Here is a 25,794-nt window from a genome sequence, read left to right as displayed (position 1 = left end):
AATGAGTGACTAAACTGAACTGAACTAACTCATTATATCTACAATGACTCTATTTACAAATAAGGTATGTTCACAGGTAGGACCTCAAATCAGCGGCACCCTCAAAATCTTAAAGAACTTAGGAGTGGTAGCCCCCAATATAACCTTATTTAATACACTAGGTCTGGCCTCTGCAAAAGTTAGCTAGATCTCAGAAGATTACAATGGACTACAACAAGTTGGAGAAGGAAATGGTAACCCACTCCAGTATTCTTGCCTGGAGAATCTCCATGGACAAAGGTCTGGTGGGCTACAGTCTATGGGGTCGTAAACAGTTGGACACAACTGAGCAACTAAGCACTAAGCACAAGTTAATCAAGCAGTCACTTCAATGGCAGCTGTTGTGTCCTGCTGTATATTTACCAGAGCAGATGAACACAGTCCTGACAAATGTTTTCTTCTTCATTCTTATCAGGAAGGAGAGTCAGAAGCTCCAATTCACATGGACAGATAACAGTGTACATCCACCGTCTTGCCGCCTTGGGTCTGTTTTAATCCCCCTGCCCTCTGTAATAATATTACCAGAAGAGCCTTCTACGAATGTTCTGCCAATTATCACTCCGTTCCACTCTACTGATGATGCCATGTTAATTGCACCCAATGAGCAAGAAGCAGGAAGTTTCCTGGATGCCTCAGAAAAACATATGTGCTTCAGAAGAAGATAAAATTCAGAAAGATTTAGGAGTCTGGCACACAGGTGAAGTTTCTAGGAGTCAAGTGTTATGGGAACCCTGCAATATTCACTTGAAAGTAAAAGATAAGTTATTAGTTTACATCTCTTAGCAGGAAAAATAATTATAATGCTTAACAGGCATCTTTAATTTTGAGAGGCAGCATATAATACACTTGCTGCTGCTGCTGCTGCTAAGTTGCATCAGTCGTGTCTGACTCTGTGCGACCCCATAGACGGCAGCCCACCAGGCTTCCCCATCCCTGGGATTCTCCAGGCAAGAACACTGGAATGGGCTGCCATTTCCTTCTCCAATGCATGAAAGTGAAAAGTGAAAGCGAAGTCCGCTCAGTCGTGTCCGACTCCTAGCGACCCCATGGACTGCAGCGCACCAGGCTCCTCTGTCCATGGGATTTTCCAGGCAAGAGTACTGGAGTGGGATGCCATTGCCTTCTCCCATAGTACACTTGAGGATACTGCTTTGATCCATTCTTCAGAAAGCTGTTGAGCAGAGCCCAGGATAAAAAAATGTTCTGCATAAGGTCCTGGATGGTTGCTTGGGCTACATCAACCATCATACTGGAATTACTTGTGGTAGCAAAATACATTATGTAAGTACACATTCAGACAATAAAGAATTCACCTGCAATGCAGGAGACCCGGATTCAGTCCCTAGGTAAGGAAGATCTGGAGAAGGGAATGGCTACCCACTCCAGTATCCTTGCCTAGAAAATCCCATGGACAGAGGAGCCTGGTGGGTAAAGTCTGTGAGGTCACAAAGAATCAGACAGGACTAAGTGACTGAGCACAAGCACGCATAATCAAACCAACTTCTTTACTATGATGTGACTATAAGATATCTAGTATGTCCTTTACCATTAGGGAAGATAGTGAGGTTCTCTTCCCTCACTTCCCCCAGATATGATTGGTCTTTTACAATATTTTCCTGTCCTTCCAACTATTTGGAAGCAAATTTTGCAGGGCTTTCACTGAAGCCCCTAGTTCCCAGGCTATGATAAAATGGTTATTACATTTATTTCCTGATTATTAGTTTTCCCTTCATCATGTCATTTTCATTCCATAATTTTTTTTTTTTGGCCTTTGTGATAATCCTGGGTTGGCTCTTTGGTTGGTTGGATTATTTTTACTTAGGTATAGTAGATTTACAATAGTATATTAGTTTCAGCATACAATATAGTGATTCATATTTTTATAATTTTACTCTATTAATAGTTATTATAAATATAAAAGCTCTAATTCCCAAATTATATGTACTATACCCTTGATGCTTATTTATTCTATACAGAGTAGTTTATATCACTTAATTACATAAATTTTCTTCACTCTCCCCACTGGTAACTACTAGCTTATTTTCTGTATGTGTGAGTTTGTTTCATTTCTGCTATGTATATCCATGTGTACTATTTTTTTTTTAGATTCCACATATAAGTGATATCACACAGCATTTGTCTTTGTCTGACTTATTTCACTTGGCAAAATACCCTCCAGGCCCATTCATGGTTTTACATATGGCAGTTTCATTCCTTTTATGACTGAGTAGAAAACTCAGCAGTGGCCACAGGACTGGAAAAGGGTCAGTTTTCATTCCAATCCCAAAGAAAGGCAATGCCAAAAAATGTTCAAACTACTGCACAGTTGCACTCATCTCACACACTAGCAAAGTAATGCTCAAAATTCTCCAAGCTAGACTTCAACAGTACATGAACCGAGAACTTCCAGATGTTCAAGCTGGATTTAGAAAAGCAGAGGAACCAGAGATCAAATTGACAATATCCTTAAGATTGTAGAAAAAGCAAGAGAACTTCAGAAAAACATCTACTTATGCTTCATTGACTACACCAAAGCCTTTGTCTGTGTGGTTCACAACAAACTGTGGAAAATTCTTAAAAAGATGGGAATACCAGACCACCTTACCTGACTCCTAGGAAGATTATATGCAGATCAAGTAGCAACAGTTAGAAATGGACATGGGACAATGGATTGGTTCCAAATAGGAAAAGGAGTATGTCAAAGCTGTATATTGTCACCCTGCTATTTAAATTGTGTACAGAGTACACCATGTGAAATGCTGGGCTAGATGAATTACAAGCTGGAATCAAAATGGCCGGGAGAAATAGCAATGACTTCAAATATGCAGATGACACCACTCTTATGGCAGAAAGCAAAGAGGAACTAAAGGGCCTCTTGATGAAGGTGAAAGAGAAGAGTGAAAAAACTTAAAACTCAACATTCAAAAAACTAAGATCGTGACATACAGGCCCATTACTTCATGGCTAATAGATGGGGAAACAATGGAAACAGTGACAGACTTTGTTTTCCTGGGCTCCAAAATCACTGCAGATGGTGACTGAAGCCATGAAATGAAAAGATGCTTGCTCCTTGGAAGAAAAGCTATGACAAACCTAGAAAGCATATTAAAAAGCAGAGCACTATCTTGCTGACAAAAGTCTGTACAGTCAAAGCTATGGTTTTTCCAATAGTATGGATGTGAGAGTTGAACCATGAAGAAGGCTGAGTACCGAAGAATTGATCCTTTTGAACTGTGGTGTTAGAAAAGACTCTTGAGAGTCCCATGGACTGCAAGGAGGTCAAACCAGTAAATCCTTAGGAAATCAGTTCTGAATATTCACTGGAAGGACTGATGCTGAAGCTGAAGTGCCAATACTTTTGTCACCTGATGCAAAAAACCAACTCATTAGAAAAGACCCTGATGCTGGGAAAGATAGAAGACAGGAGGCAAAGGTGACGACAGAGGATGAGATGTTTGTATGGCATCACCAACTCAAGGGACATGAGTTTGGGAAAACTCAGGGAGATGGTGATGTACAAGAAAGCTTGGCATGCTGCAGTCCGTGGGTCACAAAGAGTTGGACACAACTGAGCAACAGAACAATAACATGTTTATGTGTGTGTGTGTGTATGCCACAACTTTCTCTATTTGTCTGTTGATGGAGGCTTTGGTTACTTGCATAACTTTACTGTTGTAAATAGTGCTGCTATGATCATATATTGGGGTATATGCATATTTTCCAATTAGTACTTTCATTTTTCTGAATAAGTACCTAAGAGTGAAATTGTTGAACCTTATGGTAGTTCTATTTTTAGTTTTAAGAAACTCCCATACTATTTCCATAGTGGATGCCCATCCATAATTCTTATTTATTATATGTATTACACATTCCCTTATAGTCCACAACTGTTCACTTAGTTTTAACTTAACATGGCACTAGAGGTAATGAATCCCTCTGCCAATGCAGGAGAAATAATAAACATGGGTTCAGACCCCATCAGGAACATCCTGTGGAGTAGGAAATGGCACTTCACTGTAATATTCTTGCCTGGGAAATTCCATGCACCAAGAAGCGTGGCAGGCTACAGTCCATGGAGCCACAAAGAGTAGGACACAACTGAGCAACTGAACAACAACAACAAATATTTCAGGATAATCTTTCCATCTCAAGGTCATTCATATTAATCAAACCGACTGTTTTCCCTAACACAGTTGTGAATTACATCTTGGTTGGATACAAAATTCTAGGTTGTAGTCTTTTTTCTTAGTAGTCTGTACATTATCCCTTTCTACTATTTAGTTTTTCATGTTGAAGATCAATAATCAAATTTCATTTTACATTTTTTCTTGTAACTGAATTGTTCTTTCCCGCTGAAAGCTTAAAGACATTTTTCTTATATGTACTTAAAAAGGCAGGTACTTTACTACAGTGTATCAAGATGTGAGTCTGTTTTCATCAATCTTGCCTTAAATTGTAAGGCAATGCAAGATTGAAAGCCTGCTCAGCTTTCAGACTCAAGTCTTTCTTAAACTCTGGGAAATACTTGTCTGATAATTATTAAACTATTGCCTACCTTCCATCTATTCCTTTTTCTTCTTTCAGAACTCCTTATAGAACTGAGGCTTTTGAACTGTGGTGTTGGAGAAGACTCTTGAGAGTCCCTTGGACTGCAAGGAGATCCAACCAGTCCATTCTAGAGGAGATCAGCCCTGGGTTTTCTTTGGAAGGAATGATGCTAAAGCTGAAACTCCAGTACTTTGGCCACCTCATGCAAAGAGTTGACTCATTGGAAAAGACTCTGATCCTGGGAGGGATTGGGGGCAGGAGGAGAAGGGGACGACAGAGATGTCTGGATGGCATCACCAACTCGATGGACGTGAGTTTGAGTGAACTCCGGGAGATGGTGATGGACAGGGAGGCCTGGCGTGCTGTGATTCATGGGGTCGCAAACAGTCGGACACGACTGAGTGACTGAACTGAACTGAACTCATCACTTACATATTAGGGCTTACTGAGCTAAATTTCCATTATTTTTTCTTTTCTTAAAAGATTTTTATGTCCTTGTATTTTTCTCTGACATTTGAGATAGTTCTACCATTTCATTTTTCAGAACCATTAGTTTCTGTATGTGTGAGTTGTGTGTTTGTATATGTCTCTCTGTGTTGCTATTTTTAATATCAAAGATTGTACTCTTTTTTAATTTATATGCTGAATATATGAAATGATTTTGGTTTCAAAAAGTCTTCCTATATGCTGTACTTGAATGTCAAGTACTTTGTTATTGCCTTAAGTCTTTGTCTGTCTTCCCTAATAACTCCACTTCACAGGAGCCTGCTACGTGTTTTCTCCTTGTTCCTCTCCTTCTATCTTTGGCATGACTGTGACATAATTCAAAGCTTCTTTCTCATCCTCCAGGATCTGTCTACTGGCAGAAGAAGAAGAGCTCAGAGAGGATGAGAAATGAAATGTATTTAAGCCATTGTCTTCCCAGCATCTTTAGAAATGTTCTCTCATTCTTTTTCTGCAACATCGTATTTTTAAGAGGGCTGAAGCAAATAGGCAAAGTGTCAACACTTGTTAAGTCTAGGTAGCAGGTATATCAATAGATGGTGAATGTTTGTTGAATTATTTTCTATACATTTAGTTTGTTTGAAGCATGTATAAACAAAATGAACTGTTAAAACATTAATGTTACATTTATTCTGATAAGTTATTAAATTTCTCTTTCCTGTGAAGCCCAGACCCATATACCTCTAACTGCTAATGGCTATCACAAATCATCAGCACCTTCATAGTTAACTTGTCCAAAATGAGTCTTTTGGATTAAACCCCCTAAAATCTTCCCCCGGTAGTTCTAATTTCAACAAATGACACCAATATCAACCCAAGCAAAAAGCACAGAACTGGTTGTTGATGCCTTCCTTTCCCAGACCTCTGCATGCATCCCCTAGCAAGCCCTATCAACACACTTGTAAACATCAATTAAATCCTTTCACTTTTCTCCATCTCTCTGGCCTCATCCTGATTCAAATGACTTCTCTGCATTCATCTCTGCTTCCACTTTGACCCTACAATTCATTAAACCTGTACCCAAAACATTATTCTTTCAAAGTCAGATCCTGTCATATTTTTTGTTTAAAACATTATTAAGACTTCTCACTGCTCTTTGTTGTTAAGTCATATCCAATTCTTTGTGACCCCACTGCAGCATGCCAGGTTTCCCTGTCTTTCACTATCTCCCTGAGTTTACTCAAACTCATGTCCATTAAGTTAGTGCTGCTATCCAGCCATCCCATCCTCTGTTGTCCCCTTCTCCTCATGCCCTCAATCTTTCCCAGCATCAGGGTCTTTTCCAATGATCTAGTTATTCGCATAAGGTGGCCAAAGTATTGGAGCTTCAGCTTCAGTCTTTCCAATGAATATTCAGGGTTGATTTCCTTCAGGGTTGACTGGTTTGATCTCCTTGAAGTCCAAAGAACTCTCAACAATTTTCTCCAGAACCACAATTCAAAAGCATCAGTTCTTCCATACTCAGGCTTCTTTATAGTCCAACTTTCACATCTGAACATGAGTACTGGAAAAAACACAGCTTTGACTAGATGGACTTTTGTCAGCAAAGTGATGTCACTGCTTTTTAATATGCTTTCTAGGTTTGTCATAGCTTTTCTTCCAAGAGCAAGTGTCTTTTCATTTCACGGCTGCAGTCACCATTCACAGTGATTTTGGAGCCCAAGAAAATAAAATTTGCCAGTTTCCATTTCCCCCCATCTATTTGTCATAAAGTAATAGGCTCAGATGCCATAATCCTAGTTTTATGAATGTTGAGCTTTAAGCCAGTTTTTTCACTCTCCCCTTTTACCCTCATCAAGAGGCTCTTTAGTTCCTCTTCACTTTCTGTCATTAGAGTGGTATCATCTGCCTATCTGAGGTTGTTAGTCATTGCTCTTAGAATAAAACAAAACTCCTTGTAATAGACTACAAGTGAGTATCTAATCTAACCGCTCCTTTCAAATCCCAACTTCTATCTTCTTCTCCCTTGTTTTCTGTGCTCCAGCCACACTGGTCTCCTTTCTCCTATTCAAATATACTAGGCTCTTTCCCAACCCAGGGCTTTTATAGTTCTATTCCCTCTGCCTATTAAGAGCCTGTATCCACTTTTTGAACAGATTAACTGCTTTTTATCATTTAGATATCAATCAAATATCATCTCCTCTTGGAAGTATTTCATAGTTACTTTATCTAAGTACCATTCTTTGGCTCAGCTCACATTACTCTGTCAGATCACCCTGCTTATTTCCTGTTATCACATTATTTCATTCTATAGTGTTCTGCTACTTATTTAAATCACTATTGTAATTAGATGGCACCTCCATGAACAGACTCATGCCTTTATCAATTAATTACCCACTTTACTTAGTATTGGATTAGTAAGTATACCACATAATAAGAAGACATAATGAAGGGATATTCAGCAGTCATCACACTGGCTGGCACACTCAGATGTAAGTACCTTGTACAAGTGAATCTTTCTTGACTGAGTAATAACCAACTGACTGGCTTGGGCATTCTGTAAAACTCTTCCTTGCATGCAAAGTATAGCTAATAGTCATTTTGAATAATATGTTAAGTTTAACGGATACAGCTGTAAACAACATATTTATATAACTTATTTATACTTTTAAATGACTGCCTTTGTGAGACTCATGATCTGGGCGTCCCCTTTATGTAAACCTCCACTACAATTATATACTTCCCCCAGTATTACTTATGATACAGGTTCAGCTACTGTATCAGAGACAAGCCCAAAACAACAAAAGAATTGTATTTACTTCCCATGAAAACCCAGCGTGGGTGGTAGCTCTCCATGCAGCTATCACATGCTCAGGGCCCTTCAGTTTTGCTGTTCCATCAGGCCCACGGTGTTACCTTGGCCACACAGTACAATAAATCTCAGCACTGCACACCCACTCCAGTCCACAGAGATGGGGGAAATGGAAGTGAATGGACACCCTCTGATTTTTGGTATGATCTCCCAGAACCTAGTGTATATAGGTTCTAGCTAGACTAAAAGGAAGCTGCAAGAATGGCTTTGAAAGAACTGTTTGTTTTCTGGGGAACCATGTGCTCAGTTACAATGCTAGCTTTCTTGTTGTTGGAAAGAAGGAAAGTATGGATATTAGTTCTATTCTATGAAAAAGTGAAAGTGTTAGTTGCTCAGTCATGTCCAATTCTTTGTGACCCCATAGACTGTAGCCCGCCATGCTTCTCTGTCAATGGAATTCTCCAGACAAGAATACTGGGGTGGGTAGCCACTCCCTTCTCCAGGGGATCTTTCTGACTCAGGGATTGAACCTGCATCTCCTGCACTCTGGTATATTCTTTACCATCTGAGCCACCAGGGAAGCTCCATATACCTCCTTAGAATGGAAACTGCATAAAAACAGAGAATTTCTCCATCACATTCCATTGTATCTCAGCTCCTAGAACAGTGTCCTATAACACATGTGTCCTCTGACCATTTTCCTAGACTTTGTCCTGACTCAGCCATCATCATTGCTCACTTGGACTAAAGCAAGTCTACATTACCTTTCTGTCTCAATATCAATACCATACTGTCATCAAAGCGAGCTATTTAAAATAAGAACATTTGTCTTATTTCATTTTTTAAAGTCCTTCAGTAACTTACCAATGTCCTCAGTATCACCTAGGAACTTCTTAGAACTACAGATCACCATCTCTATCCCAAACTCCCAGCTCTATGGTTGGGGTTCAGCAATGTGTTTTTCAGTAAGTTATCCAAGTGATCCTGAATCACTCTAACATTTGGAAACCACTGATCTACACCATACATTGTCACCCTGCTTATTTAACTTGTATGCAGAGTACATCATGAGAAATGCTGGGCTGGAAGAAGCACAAGCTGGAATCAAGATTTCCGGGAGAAATATCAACAACCTCAGATATGCAGATGACACCACCCTTATGGCAGAAACTGAAGAAGAACTAAAGAGCCTCTTGATGAAAGTGAAAGAGGAGAGTGGAAAAGTTGGCTTAAAACAACATTCAGAAAACTAAGCTCATGGCATCTGGTCCCATCACTTCATGGCAAATAGATGGGGAAACAGTGGAAGCAGTGTCAGACTTTATTTTGGGGGGCTCCAAAATCACTGCAGATGGTGATTGCAGCCATGAAGTTAAAAGATGCTTACTCCTTGGAAGGAAAGTTATGACCAACCTAGATAGCATATTGAAAAGCAGAGACATTACTTTGCCAACAAAGGTCGGTCTAGTCAAGGCTATGGTTTTTCCAGTAGTCATGTATGGATGTGAGAGTTGGACTATGAAGAAAGCTGAGTGCCGAAGAATTGATGCTTTTGAACTGTGGTGTTGGAGAAGACTCTTGAGAGTCCCTTGGACTACAAGGAGATCCAAACAGTCCATCCTAAAGGAGATCAGTCCTGGGTGTTCATTGGAAGGACTGATGTTGAAGCTGAAACTCCAATACTTTGGCCACCTCGTGCAAAGAGTTGACTCATTGGAAAAGACCCTGATGCTAGGAGGGATTAAGGCCAGGAGGAGAAGGGGACGACAGAGGATGAGATGGCTGGAGGCATCACCAACTCGATGAACATGAGTTTGAGTAAACTCTGGGAGTTGGTGATGGACAGGGAGGCCTGGCATGCTGTGATTCATGGGGTCTCAAAGAGTCGGACACAACCCAGCGACTGAACTGAACTTATCTCCACCTTTGGAAATGAGTTTTTCCTATTTCTCTCCTTGTCATTTCCAATACATTCCTTCTTTTCTGCACTGAATTTACATGTCTCAAAAGAAGAAATTTCTAATATTGTCTAAAATTCATCTTTCTCTGTGCACCTCCTACTATATTTTATATCAATTACTGCATTGTACTGTGTGTATGTATCACAACTCACCAGTTCACCTACAAGGTGGCGCTAGTGGTAAAGAAACTGCTTGCCAATGCATAATACATAAGAGACTCAGGTTCAACCCCTGGGTCAGGAAGATTCCCTGGAGGAGGAAATGGCAACCCACTCCAGTATTCTTACCTCAAGAATCCCATGAACAGAGAAGCCTGGTGTGTTTCAGTCCCTGGGGTTGCAAAGAGTCAGACATGACTGAAGCAACTTCCCACGCACAGTACAGGGATTAGTCCATTTCAACTAAATTTTCTAATATGTGGGAGAGTGGCTCACAGTATTCCTTTATTATTTTTTTCATCTCCAGGGAATCAATAGTAATGTTCTCTCTTTCATTTCTAAAAGTGGTAATTTATGTCTTTTCTTCTTTTTCTTGGCTAACCTGATCAAAAGTTTATCAGTGTATTGACTTTTACAAAGCACCATCTTTTGATTGCACTAATTTTCTCTATTATTTTCCTGTCTTCAATTGCATTGATTTCTGCTCTAATTATTATTTTTCTTCTGCTTACTTAAATCTTAAATTGTTCCTTTTCTTTATAGTTTTCTTATACAGAAGGCTTATTGATTTAGTTCTTTGTTCTTGTCAAATATATACACAGGAAGAGATAGAAACAGATATATAGATAGATATAGATATAGAAATAAATTTCCCTTTAAGCAATGCTTTTTGCATTCTATAAATTATAGTAAATATTACTTTTATTTTTACTTAGTTCGAAATACTTTTAATTTTTTCTTGCGATTTCTCTTTGGCTATTTTGGTCTATTATTTATAGTTGGATTTCTAATCTCTGAATATTTGGAACTTCCCACTTATGTTTCTGTTGTTGATTTCTTATTTAATTCCACTATGTCTGAGAGCACAGACCATTTAATTATTTTAAATTTGTTAAGCTATGGGTAATAGCCCAGAATAGATGCATCTTGGTGAGCATTCAATGCAATCTTGAGAAGAATACATATTGTGTTGTTATTGGATGAAGTATTCTAAAAACTTCAATTACATAAAGTTGATTGATAATGCTGTTCAGGTCAAATATATTTCTAATGATTTTCTCCTTGTTTGCTCTATCAGTTTTCTGCAGTGTTGAAGTCTACAACTTAATAGTGGATTTGTCTATTCTCCTTTCTCTTGCTATATTTAGAGAACTTTTTAAAAGCTGTAGACATCTGCAGTACGATGTGTGTGTGCTAAGTCACGTCAGTCCTGTCCCACTCTTTGTGACCCTATGGACTGTAGCCTGCCACGCTCCTCTGTCCATGGGATTTTCCAGGCAAGAATGGAGTGGGTGGCTATGCCATCCTTCAGGGGATCTTCCTGACTCAGGGATCGAAACTGCATATCTTAAGTCTCCTGCGTTGGCAGGCAGGTTCTTTACCACTAGCACCACCTGGGAAGCAATATGATAGGCAACCTCCAACTTAGTCCTCAGTGATGCCCACCTCCTCATATTCAGGAGTTGCACAATTCCTCTCCTTTGTATGGGCTAGATCTAATGAATATAATGTGCAAAAGTGATGTGATATCACTAAAAATTTTTTTTATTTCTATCGATCTTTCTCTATCAAAAGCCTTTGTTCCATACAAAGCAAACCGCCATGTCGTGAGTAGCCCAAGAGAGAGGTCCATATAGCAAAAACTGATGTTTTCAGTCAACAGGCAACAAGGACATGAACCTGTCAAAAACCATGTGAGTGAGCTTGGAAGCTGTCCCTCCCACCCAGTCAACCATTGAAATGATGGTATCACTGGTTAGTAACTTGACTCTGGCCTTGTGACAGACCCAGCCAGAGGGACCCAGCTAGATCACAACTAGATTCCTGGCCCACAGAAAGTAGATAAAACATGCTTGTTATTTTAAGCCATTACATTTGGGGGTTATTTGTTATGCAATAATAGTTAACTAATACATGTAGGGAAAAGAAAACTACATAAAATTACCTCACACTTAAAAGCTAAATAAATACAAATTTTAAAAATAAAAAATATAATAATCAAAATTGACATATGCAATATAATAGGTTTAACAGCAAATTAAACATAGTTGAAAAGAGAATTAGCAAACCAGAAGCAGGCCAAAAGCAATTACAAGAATACAACCCCAAAGACAAATACCGTTTAACCATATATGTGTGAAAGACATTAAAAGAAATGGAAGATAAAGAAGTAGATCCAAAATACATTCCAATAGATCCAAAATACAAAGTCCAATAGCAGAGGAGCAAAAGGCTGACAGAGAAAATATTTGAAGAAATAATGACAAAGAATATTCCAGATCCAATGATAAAAGATACCAAAAAACATATTCAAGAAGTCCAGTAAATCTCATGGAGGATAAATAAAAGGAAATCCACCCATAGACACATCAAAGATGGAGTTCAGAAATCAAGGGTCCCCCACCCCAAATGCAGTTTATTTACACAGTAAAACAATTAGAGCCATTTTCCCAACAACAGTAATGGAAGCCAAAAGGCAAGGGGAAAGTGTTGAATTAAACAGACTGCTACATAATGAAAAAGAAAACACTTTCAAGCATGAGACAAAATAAGGAAATTTTCAGAGAAACAGAAAAAAAATGACAGTAAATTCTAAAGGACTTACTTCAAGCAAAAAGGTAAATGATCCCAAACAGAGAGCTAGTATATTTTCAGGTTAAAAAACAGATAATTAACAATTGCAAACAAGGAAGTGTTAGAAGGAGTCAAAGAGTTCTAAGAGCCTCATGGAGGAAAGTTTAAATTAAAGATTTAACTATAGACAGTCAAGGCTGAGTATTGACTTATTTTCCTAATTTGGTTGTGGTGACTGTAGTGACATTAATAAATTTGGTAGGTCAGTAAACTCCTTGAACTATTAAAAAAAAATAAAGACCACCAGATATGTGGCATCAGCCATGTCCCTAGTGTAACCCCAGACTAAAGGTGAAAAGAAGGGGAAAGGTTGGGGAATGTCAGGAAGAACATATTTTTTCCACTTTGGACATGTCTTCCAAGTGTCAAATGCCACTGTCTTAACATTTCTAACCACCTTCTGCCTTTTCACTCAGCCTTCCATAGGGAGAAGGAATAATTTAATCCACATTGGTCTTTTCAGAGGAGAAAGCAGACATGCAGAAATCAGTCCTTCCTTCCTACTGTCTCACCTGGGCAGGATTCTACAACTCTTTCATGTTCAAGTTTTTTAGAGTTAGATTCTCTCTCTGAGGACAAGATCTGCCTGGCCAGCACCAGCACTTCCTATTACTGCGTGGTAAGTCTGTATAATTATGGTGCACAGTGTTAGACATCTACTTGCCCACAGACATAGAGTACAAATTCCAGTATCAACTTTATCAGTAATAAAAATAGCATCCTGCTTTCATATATGAATTCTTCTTTCATCATATTTCCAAGATGGTTCTAATAACGCAGGTGGTGAAATTCCCCCGGAATCCCCAGCAATAAAAAAAATGCATAATACTGGCTGTTTAGTCAATATTTAACAATAAAATAACAATTATATCAAAATAACCACTCAAGTGCTAGTTACTATGCTACATACACCAAAAACATTTTCTCTCTCACCACAACTCTGAAAAGTTATATCATCTCTGTTTATCTCTGTTTATTCATTTGAGTTTTTGTGGAATGATGAAATTCACCCAAAAGGTAGCAAGATGGATGTTCACCCAACTGGGCTCAGGTCCTCACTCTTCCTTTCTCCACAGTAAATCAAGTCACTTTCCTTCTATTCCAGGCCTTTTGCCTGTGATGATGCCCAACTCCCTTCATCCAATGTATTCTCCCCAAACAAGAGCTAAATTTACAGCAATCTTTTCTATTGGGTTAGCCAAAAAGTTTGTACAAGTTTTTCCATAACATCTTATAGAAAAAACCCAAACGAACTTTTTGGCCAACCCAATATTTAACTTTATATACACTGGGTAGTAATTATTATTTGTTCTCATTCAAATTCCTTCACTAGCTTTAAAGACTTGATATATAGCACATATTCCCATATCTTTGACACGTTTAGAACACCAACCAGGAACTCAAGGTCAGTTTCACCCAGTTACAGCTGTCAAAGCAATTATCAGAGAGGGCATCATATCTTGGGGATATTTGCTAGTCTAGAACAGAAGTCATCAAACTGACTGGCAGGCAAAATCTAGCCTCCTGCCTGTTTATGTAAATAAAGTTTTACTGGAGACCAGCTACATTCATTTATGCACTGTCTATGGCCACATTCATACTACACTGGTGATGCTGAATAGTCACAACAGTGACTATAAAGCCCACAAAGCCAAAAATATTTACTAACTGGCAAGAAAAGTTTACTGACCCATCATCTAGGCTTGTAGATTGATTCCACATTCTCCACACTCTAAGTGGTGAGTATAATTCTTTCCCACACAGGGTTGTAGGCTGCATTCCTTATCTCTAGGACCTTTCATCAAGTGATGGCCCTGATGATATCTGAACCCTACTTTCTCACTTCTAATCAAATGGTCTTTCAATGAAAATTCCTCTGCCAGAATTCCTCCAGTCTCTATCAATATTACAAAAGAAATATTTCTAAGGGATGCATTGAAATGCTTTTAGTTGCTTATACTTAAATATAAATTTGCAGTCAATGACTGAATACTCTCACACTTTAAAAAGTATCCAGGTGATTGGGAAAAAAAAGAAAATTATAAGTTAATTACTCATATGTGGTGCTGGCTGACTGCAAGACCAACTGGATAATGGGTAAATCCTCCATTTCATTCTAAACTACTGATGCTCAGCCTGAGGCTACTGATACTTGAAACATGGTTTCTCATGTTCAAAAGGCTTTAATGGATAATGATCAAGAGAAGAGAAACTAATGCTTGTTGACTGCCTAATATGTGCTTTATACTAAACTAGGCATTTTATAGAGATCACCATATCTAATCCTTACAATAGCCCATGAGATTGAGTACAATTATTCTCTTTGTATGTACAGATGAACACATTCAACTTAGAGAGGTAAAGAAGCGTGCCCAACATGTCAGAGTCTGGATTCAATACTTTAAGGAAAGAACAATTCCATAACTCCCAAAGGGTCTTTGGGTAAAATGAACTACAACACTGCAAGGTACATTTTATCCAGACTGTTATTCTAACAGAGAAAGCACCAATGCCCAAAGAAACTGGGCTCCTCCTGTACTAGTCGTCAACTGATCACCTCTTTACTGTTGGTTTGTGAAGAATTTCCTTCTGGGGAAGAGCCTGGGATAGTAATAAGGATAATCATAAAGCCCAGGAAAGCATGTATTTACCAACATCAGGAAGCATTTCAATCTTGTAACAACTGGTACTACCGCACTGGTGCCAACTTACTGAAATATAAATCTGTATAGATTTATATTTCAGATTCCAAATCTGTCATATTATAGAAGCAAACCAAGACTGATCACATAGGCTATGTGACTGAGTAAGCGATGTGGGAGCCACATGCCCATTTGAGTTCTCAGTGATTGGTTATGACTATTGTAATGTTAATTCAGCTAAGGAGAAGATGCCAGTTACTACTTTTCAAAACTTTAACCCATTCCCCTTATAATGTTTTACATGCTTGTCTATCATATACAGACTGCTTGGTGAAGCATTTCGTGCTAGTAACTGTGATACCTGAAGTCTCAGGGATCTAATTCTTAGTGTATTTGATAACCACCAGCTAAAAGCTTTCCTGCATCACCCAGTGAGCACACACGGGACTACTCATCAGCACTGCACAGCTCAGTATATGGTCATGGAATGTGGCACTCAACGAAGCTCACAGATTTTAAGGATTTACAGCAATGATATTGCGCAGTGATTTAATGTTTAGTTATTTTCCTTAAAAAATGACTTTAAAAGTCATTTTAAAAGCACCACATTATTATAATTTAAAATTATATAAAATATAGAGAAAGTATTTTTCATTTGAACAGGACTCCATGTTATATACGCAGGCTATTCTTGGAAAAATATTTGGATTATGTAAAGGAAAAAGAAAAATCAGAGAAAGTGCTAAATACTAAATATGTGATAAAAACACATATTTGAAGAAATATCATGGCACAATTTTAACCACAGTCATAAATTATATGTACTTGATTAATGTTTCAACACTATAGTCTCTTTCACATAGCTTCTGCAAAAAGTCCAAGCATCTCCCATAGTACAATTTTCATTCCTCTTTTGATTTACAAAAGTGTTTTATTTACTATCTAATCATAAACTGAAATTATTAAAGTGGGATTATAGTGAAAAGAAATTAAGAATAATTATATTTTGAGTATAGCAATAAGAATATCTCTTGTCATTCATATATATAATATAGATGATTTATATATATCATATATATGTATTTCCTTTAGGTACTCCTATATGATTGTTCTTTTCTAAATTAAACATGTCAACATTCACTGAAGTTAAAAAAAAAAAAAAGATCATAGGCAGTAATTTTGCTTTCCCAGCCATTAATAAAAATGCATCTCATTCCTTCTTCAACAGGCTCCTCCCAATCTTAAGAAGTTAGACAGTATCTCCAGTGTTTAAAAGATCTCATTTTGCTACCCAAAGGAAAACAAATTCTCAAAATGTCAAAAGCCTTAGTTATTCCACAGATAACTAACATTTTAGTAACAAGAAAATTGTATCTGGAGTAACTGGAAAATAAAACTCCCAGCTGACATTTACACTGGGGGCTACTCACCACTCCTGGGTTACAGTTGTAATAGCAATGCTTGGCAGTGTCATCAGAGGAAGCGTGGTTGGTCTGGAAATGCCATCTCCCTCAGGTGTCCTTGACCTTCCGCTCTGTCTTTGAGACAGTGGTGGCAACTGCAAGTTTCCTGAGCAGCACCTTCTCCCCCTCCAGAGGTCGATCCCAAGTGTGTTACTTGAAGAACTGTAGGATTTACTCAAGCTACATTCAAAATAATCTTTAACATTCTAGAGGAACCACAGGGGAAGAAAAAAGAGGAAAAAGAAAGTGAGATTCAAATGTTTAAAATGATGCACAATGTAGTAAAATAAGAAACTAAATGATCAAGCTGTCACTCATAAAGTCCTTATTCAGTATCTCACAATCAGAATCTAACACTGACATCAAAAGCTTAAGAGAAGACATATAGGCATGGGGGCTAATGCTCAAATTTTAAACATATCAGTTGCATAGTCATGGTGATCTTTACGACTGTGGATATCTTGTCTTTTTTAAATTATTTTTTTTTTTTTTCTTTCTCTTTTAACTTGCTAAAATAAAAGCTATTCACTGAAAATATATTTTGGATACTGATGTTATCATTCTGCAACATGGGAATAAGCTATACTAGTTAAAGTATAACATTTCTTGCCCAATGTTTTGAAGGAAAAATATTTTCTATCTCAGACCAGGGAGATACTCATAATTGTGGGTGACTGGGTACCTGACTTTTCCTTTTCTCATAAAAGTTCTCCTCAGAGTTGAGGGGGTTTAGGGGTCAATAGAGGGAGGGAGTTAAATATATAAGAGTTCAGAAAAAAAAGAATATACTTTATCTGGTCCTGAATTGAACTGCCATATGTTCAATATGTGCCCTAAGGCTGACACGAAATGAAATACTTGTGAGAAGATAATGGCGTTGAATTATAACCAACAATAAGAGTTATTCATTCTTCCTGTATCTCTTGGTGACTCTGGTTCCTGGTACTGTGGAGAGTAGAAGACCCCAAAGAGCCTCTGCCTGGTTCACCACTCATACTGGCTTGAAAGTGAAAGTGAAAGTGAAGACGCTCAGTCGTATTCGACTCTTTAAGACCCTGTGGACTGTAGCCCGCCAGGCTCCTCCGTCCATGGGACTCTCCAGGCAAGAATACTGGAGTAGGTTGCCATTTCTTTCTCCAGGAGATCTTCCCAACTCAGGGTTCGAACCCAGGTCTCCTGAGTTGCAGGCAGACGCTTTAACCTCTGAGCTAGACAGCAAATGTTGCGGCAATGCAAATAGCCACTGATAGCCACTTGGAGTTTAAAAGTTCTATCTGTCACTCTCCACTCGTATCTTAAGCAATAATTGAAGTCCTAACATCAGACCAAGATCTCTCACCTGGAAGTCATTCAGTAGCTCTTAAAAGACAGGTACTTCCTATTGCCCTTCAAAATAGACTTAGGAGAGCCTGGTACTAGACTGCCTTTAAACAAACAGAATTTCTCCACCCACCACTCCTCTACCCATCCCTATACTAGCTCACATAAGAATAATTAATTCAAGTTTAAGGGCCTAGCTGGGATCATTCAACAAATATTTGTAGCACACATATTAGAATCTTGTACAGTCCTAATTTGAGAGGGTACAACAGCAAAAAGCAGCAGGACTTATGTTCTAGTTATTTATGCTTATCTCATCTATACAAAGCCACATTTTCATGATGAAAATCTTGGCATGCATAGGCCTGACAATTTTCAGGGGCCCCGTTCTCTCCACCTGGAAATTGGATGTCATCATATTTTTTTCTGTTTGACTTAAGGTTTTCAAATACCACTTATTTAAAATTCAGTAGAACCACAATTCAGTAGCAGGAAGAAGCTCAAACAATCTAGAATTCTCCAGAGTTTGAAATATTCTGGAATGTGCTCAGGATTTAACTGTTTAGTAATTGGGACTAGGCCACCTTTGGTTTAAACAAACAAACTGGTTTAAAAACTGATTATATTAAATCTACCATGGCTTGGCACTTACTCATATGTGTGTGTGTGTGTGTGTGTGTGTGTGTGTGTGTGTATGTATGTATGTATGTATGTGTATTTGTATGTGTTAGAAATAAGAGCTGAGAAGAAAACATAGCATATGTAAGTTTCTTTCTCAAAAAGACTAGAGGAGAAAGAAAGTCTTAGAAGAGACAAAGTCTTCCTAAAGAGATTCAGGAACAAACTAAAAGTCAGAACTTCTATATATCAGTTTGTTCCAAATATACATGTAAAGACAGTACCAATTATCTGGAAACCAAAGTCTTCAGCAAATATTTTACCACCTATACAAGAAATACTGTACAAAAGAACCAAAATGAGAATGTTACTTAGTTAAACCACAAATCACAATGGTCTTATAATAAAGTTATTGGATATTTTTTCCTCTTTTAGGAAAGTAAATATTACCAACCAGGTATAAGTGCAGTGAATAAACTAAGTGGGTACTTACATGATACTTATTTGAAAGGTAACAAAGTCACCACCTACCACAAAATATCTCCCATACTGACTTGTGAACATACTTGAAATAGAGATGTGGAGTCATTCTTTGAGTCTTAAGAATTTCTTCTAAAGACTCCAATTAATGTGAACATGCATTGCCACAAAAGAACATAATGGAATAGCCTTTTAGAAATTACGTTAAATGTTGAAAACATTAACACTGTTTTACAAACACTTCATTAACCCGTGTTGCATTATCAATATAATTACCTCAAACTCTAATTCATACTCATAATTACTGTCCCCAATTTGCTAACACCCTCAAAGGCAAAATCTAATTCTGTCAATTCTAAACTACTGAATTTGTGATCCTGGATTTCTTTTCCTATTTTAACCAGCATGATATTGGTTGACTGTATCATTTATCAGATCAAAGATTTGCAGAGGGAAAAAACATTAATTTGAATGTTACTTCTGGAAATCACATGTTCCCTTTGCCAGAAATGCTCCTCCCCCAGATCTTCTCAGAGTTCATTCCTTCAACGTTCATATGTCTTCACTGTCCATATGTCATCTCTTCATGTCATCCTTCTATAAACACTTATAGTCATCATCCAGTTATTCTTCCCCCCCACCCGACCAACTTCATTTTTCTGTACAGCTCTTATTATAGCTGGACTTATTTTATAATTTATTGATTTATTTATGCCCTCCCCTCTGTAATATAAACTTCAAAGGGACAAGAACACTAATCCCTAGAACTAACCAGTGGTTGGTGCATAAGAGGTGCTAAATAATATCAAGTGAACATTTAAATCACTGAGTAACTGTTTGCTGAGCTGAAATAATGAAGAATATAATAAAATATCCTTGACTTAAGGGTGAATCTTTCTTCAGAGTGTGGCATATAAAACATAGTATCTGCCAAGTTGCTTTCATTGTTAGGGAAGAGATACTGTGTGTAACATTTGATATGATCTTCTGTACTATATTTGAAAAGTTGAGGTACATGGTGAAAAGTTTTAGATTATTACTGTTCACTAGAAATAAAGAACAAACCACAAATGGGAGCTAAATGTATAATTTTAAATATTCTAGTAATCGCATTAAAAAAAAGAAATATGAAATTACTTTTAATAATATATTTTACTTAGCCTAGATTGTCCAAAATATTGACATTTCAACATGTAATCTATATCAAAAATTACTAATGACATATTTTATATTCTTTTCTATCTGCACTGTTATGAATTCAAGATCCAAAATGTATTTCACATTTACAGCACCTCTCCATTCACACTAGTGCTTCAGAGTCACATGTGACTAGTGGCTACCATGCTGGACAGTGCAAATCTAGGTAAAAACAATCCTCTCCAGGTGGGGTTTGTATTCTTCAAACATGCATTTCTTTCCTGCACATTCTTCTGAGAAAACTTCCCTATCTTTTGATTGTGTCAACCATTACCTCAGAGAGGATTAGGATAATCACTGCGATGATAGAATGAAAAGAAAAAATAATTGATCATCCTTTATAGACAGATTGTATTGCTTAGTTTTACTCTTCCAAAGAAATAGAATCTGGAGCATACCTTATACAAATAGTACTATGCGAAAATCCCAGGGTTTTTTTCTTTAAGAGACATGAATGGGGGATTGATCAATTGAAAGCAAAAAAGATAATCTCAGCTGACCAAGATGCAAAGCTATTGAAAATAATGTCTATAGACTTCTTCACTTCTTCAAAGGACCCAGAGCAGGGCTTCTCAAATATACTGTACATAACTGGTCTCCCTGGGAACTTGTTAATACAAAGTTTGATCAATAGGTCTAAGGTATGGTTCTGAGATTCTGCATTTCTAATGAATCCACAGATGATGCTAGCACTGCTGGTCTGAGGCCCACACTGAGCAGTTAAGTCCTAGAAGATGTGTACCTCACAAATTTCTTCTAAATACAAACAGCTGTCAAAGACCCCACCTCAAGCGGTGACTCAAGGACTAGCTATACATGGATAAAAATGTACAAGAAAGTCACCAAGAAATGGTGAAAAGAAAAATTTCCAGACTGGTATTTTGCAAATAAAAACCACAAAGCTCAAACTGAGCCTATTTCCAAGCTGTAAAGAGGGTGGTATGCCTGCTGTCTACCTTGCAGAGTTCTGGGTCCAAGGGCTGGCAATGCCCCGTGTCATAGAAATACCTAGTGATGGAGTGGTACTTCTAAACAACCTTACCTGCCCTTAGAACAGAATCATGGAATGCCTTCTTTATTAGGCAGACAAAGAGTGGGTAGAATCGGCAATTCTATGGCTTTTGGAACTTACATCATCAGCCGTCACCGTCATCACACTCCTGCTTTTCTTCATTATACAGGTGAAAAACAGCCCCTCTCAGGATGTCTGTTATTCAGGGCAGCTTTGCTGTCAATTTTTAAGACCTACAGGGAAAAAAGACACACAAAAAAAGAACAGCTCAGTATCCTTAGTTAAATACAAATACACAGAGTTCTCTGCACTAACATCTGATGGTATACAATGCATGTGGATAAGCAAATATCACAATTTACCAAGCTAACTAAAGCTGAGCTGTGAGAAAAGAGGTTCACAACATGCAAAAGTCCAAGAAAAGCTATCTAAAGGGAGAGAAAAGGAATAGTGGGTAATAATTAGGCTCCCAAATTATCAACGATCTTTAAGACTATACAAATACTAGGTTTTAGTGAAAGGCTTTATACTTATGAATTATCTTCCCAACCAGTATTTCATTTGATCTCCATAACAATCTGTGAAATTGCTTTCATCTTTTTTTAAATAATGAGATAACAGAGGATCAGAAAATTGATTTGGCCAAAGTAACACATCTAAAACTAGAAAAGAAATAGCAACCCAGTTCAGTATTCTTACCTGGAAAATCCTATGGACAGAGGAGCCTGGTGGGCTACAGTCCATGGGGTTGCAAGAGTTGGACATGACTTAGTGCCTAAACCACCAACACAGTTAAAATATAGCAGATTTAGAATTTAAGGTATATGATCCATTGATGCATGCATGCCTGCTAAGTCACTTCAGTTGTGTCCGACTCTGTGACCCTATGGACTGTGGCCCGCCAAGCTTCTCAGTCCATAGGATTCTCCAGACAGGAATACTGGAGTGGGTTGCCATTTCCTTCTCCATGATCCATTGATGCTACTGTCAATAAAAAGGAAAACTAAACCAATACAAAAAATATGCGTGACCCAAAAAATCTTAATTTCAATTTTACCATTAGTTTAAACTTCTTATATGTACGTATGCAAATACTCATCGCAGAGAATTTAGCAACCAAGAGGTAGAAAGAGCTAGAATTTCCTGGTTTAAATCACACAAACTTGGCCATTCTGAAGCAAGACACTTCAGTTCATGACATTTGTTTTGTGTAGAGCACTAGAATTCACTTCAGAAACAAAGAACCTCAATAACATTTCCAAAATTTAAGGGTGCACCATACTTGTGCAAACTCCAGAGGAAAAAGAGTCACTGGTTTATGAATAGGAAAACTCAGGCTATTAAAACAGGCCAAAATTTAAAGTTCAGACATACAATAGTCTAAAAAAGAATATGAAGAGTTTTGACTTTGCAAAATTGAACTGGAAAAGATATACTGCAGAAATCATTGAATCCAAAAATATTGGTCCAGACAGTGGATTCTCAAATCTTAATATCAAAAACCTCCCACTTTTGTGTGTTTAAGATTTTCCATAAGAAAAAAGTTTAAAAAATAAATATAATTTTTAGTAATAAAAAAATGGCTTCATCAATACTGAGATCCAGAAGCTCCTATGTTTTCTTACTTGGTACATTGAAAACCCTTAATACATGCTGGATTTGAAATGTCTGCTTCTCGAACATGAAGATATATATAGATTAACAGAGTGATGGAACTGTAGCTATGTGACTAGGAATACTAAGTAGTGGCATTGTACCATCACCCAGGAAACCAGGGTTGAATTTCTCGCACATAATTTGACTATATTATGCAGAGGTTGGCAGCAAAATTGACAGAGTAGATAGGAGAGTGGGGGAGGGAGAAACTGCACCTCTGTAAGTCTTCTAAGGAGAGAACCCCACAGGCTTTCCAGGTGTTCAGTTCAATATGACAAGGAAAAGAATTTCCTCATCATACACCGAGGCATAATTACAATTATTGAGCTTTTCTAACACTGACCAAAGAGGAATAAGCAGAAATTTAGAGCTCTTACTCAAAACCTGCTTGAAACCTAGTTGCTGCTGCTGCTAAGTCGCTTCAGTCATGTCTGACTCTGTGCGACCCCTAGACAGCAGCCCACTAGGCTCCCCTGTCCCTGGGATTCTCCAGGCAAGAACGCTGGAGTGGGTTGCCATTTCCTTCTCCAATGCATGAAAGTGAAAAGTGAAAATGAAGTCGCTCAGTCGTGTCCGACCCTTAGTGAACCCCTGGACTGCAGCCTACCAGGCTCCTCCATCCATGGGATTTTCCAGGCAAGAGTACTGGAGTGGGGTGCCATTGCCTTCTCCGGAAACCTAGCAAAGATTCAACAAATAACAGATATATTTTATCTCTGTTATATTCAATCTTGAGTGCCTCTCTGAGGCAGAACCTGAAAAAAAAAAATGTTTATACCCCTATGTTAAAAGAAAAAGCAAGATTCAAGATGTAAGTTTTATATGTAGGATATAAAATTGGACATAGCCAATGATTATAATTCTCAAAAATATAAGCACAGAAAAATATTAAAGAAGCTGTGTAACGTTGTAACAGCGAACATTATGTAAAAGGCATAGAAATTTTTCTTTCTTTTCCAAACTTTTGTGATATTCTTTTCCAAGCCAAAAAAAGTGATCCATTTTGCTTGGCAGGAAATGCACTTAAAAATAGGATAAAACAGCACAACTGGAATAGAAATTCTGAGGCTGTCTTCAGCAGGAAGGAACTGTGATCAAGCTTCCCCAGCAGAAATGAAGGTAAGACCTTAGCTATATTTTCTTAGAAGTGAGCAAAGCTGTGATAGGATCCAAATGAAGCTCAACGCAAATATGACTCTCAAGAATTTTAGGTCTAGTCAGGCAGGAAAGACTTACATATGTTAAATATGCACTTCATAGGTTCTCAAAAATATTTGTAAAATGAGTGAATCAAAGAATATAATTAAATATTAAAATCTTTGGGTTTCTGGGAAATAAATGAGGTTTTATTTTAGCCTTAAATAATGAGTAGAATTTGTTTAGCAGAGATAGTGGAAAAAAATATGGTGTGCAAAAATATGGAAAGGAATCTAATGTACTAAGACTGTGACTATGCAAGAAGATGCCATGCTAAGGAAGTTTATGACAGGCAGAAAGACAACATGTTCCAGGGTAACATCAGTAGATCTGGGGCATGCAACAGTATTTTTGTGAGGTCTTAGCCATGAAAATAAACTTAGGTTTTATAACACTCTGAGTGTGAAAGCTGACTGGACAGATTCATGTGCCTTCAACTGGGAGCATGTCCTGGCTAGGAAAAAGCAAGATCTCAAGTTACAAAAGTTACAAGGCAGTTTTTCAAATGTTCTACATATAAAATATATTACTTTTACACTCAGAAATAAAAACCAGCACTTGTTACAAAAAACAAGATAAAGGAGGGAAGAGGAGATTATTTTCTAGGTAGTTTACATTTGTCTCCTCGAGATCCACTCCAATACCTTCTCCATCTTGGTTGTGTCACAGGAGGCTGGTCCTCACAGACTGAGTCCATGGGCTCTCTAGCCGTCTGACTCCTGAGAAGTACAGCGGGAAGGCAGGAGGAAAGAAAGGGTCCTCTCTACTGGCCAGAGTGCAACAGTAATGAAAGCCCTTTCTCTAGATCACAGCTCCTATAATCACCCATCTCTAAGAAGACAGGTTTCCCTAACTTCCATTAACTACTGCTTCCACTTCACCTTTCAAACATAAAGCTGATGGCAGCTTTCCACTGTTGCCATTCTTATAGTGCTTGGTTATCCCTTTGGGTCATCCTCAACCCTGTCCACACTTTTTGTAAATATAGTGTGTGCATGCAAAGTTGCTTCAGTAGTGTCCGACTCTTGGGAACCCTATGGACCATAGACCGCCAGGCTCCTCTGTCCATGGGATTCTCAAGCAAGAATACTGGAGTGAGTTGCCATCTCCTATTCCATTGTAAATAGGACCTCCATTAAATTTTCTTTCATTCCCTGTGGGAATGCAATCTATTTCCTATGGAAACCCTGACTGAAAACAGATTTGTCCAAAAAATTTACAAAGCCAGAGGGCTAGTTTCAAATTTACCCCCTCAGCGTGTAGTACAGTGGCTGATACAAAGCAGGGTCTCAATAAACAACTGTTAGAGAAAGAGTAAGTAAAATCTAGTTGGAGTTTTAGAATGGTTTTATGGCTTTTAGAAAAGAAGGTCAGCAGGCAAGATTTAAAGTTGCTTTTGTAAGGCAGAAATAGTTATATGTCATCACTCGTGGGTGGCAATAGTAGTTCTGTTTGGGAAATCAGAGAAATGTTATGTTTAATACTATACTGTTATATTACTGTATTATACTATTGCTATATAATATTAATGTACTGTGCTTAGTTGCTCAGTCATGTCTGACTCTTTGCAACCCCATGGACTGTAGCCCGCCAGGCTCCTCTATCCATGGGGA

The 25,794-nt window shown here is 37.9% G+C and overlaps 1 protein-coding gene across 1 annotated transcript in view; it reads right to left on the bottom strand.

Annotated features, from left to right (window-relative positions):
* Positions 1-25,794, bottom strand: part of PDE4B (phosphodiesterase 4B) — a 669,313-nt gene that overhangs the window by 524,847 nt on the left and 118,672 nt on the right. Inside the window, exons 2-3 of the mRNA XM_086390409.1 lie at positions 21,449-21,561; positions 16,669-16,907 (exon numbers count right to left, since the gene is read on the bottom strand). Of these exons, the coding sequence (XP_086246535.1) occupies positions 16,669-16,907; positions 21,449-21,490 (281 nt within the window). The 5' untranslated portion in view covers positions 21,491-21,561. The remainder of the gene's footprint in view (positions 1-16,668; positions 16,908-21,448; positions 21,562-25,794) is intronic.

This window comes from Bos grunniens, chromosome 3, assembly GCF_055505025.1.
Source record: "Bos grunniens cultivar Pamir isolate PY7600 chromosome 3, Bosgru_T2T1.0, whole genome shotgun sequence".
NCBI classification, from domain to species: Eukaryota; Metazoa; Chordata; class Mammalia; order Artiodactyla; family Bovidae; genus Bos; species Bos grunniens.
The sequence above is the reverse complement of the archived record's forward strand: the minus strand, read 5'-3'. Positions and strand labels throughout refer to the sequence as shown.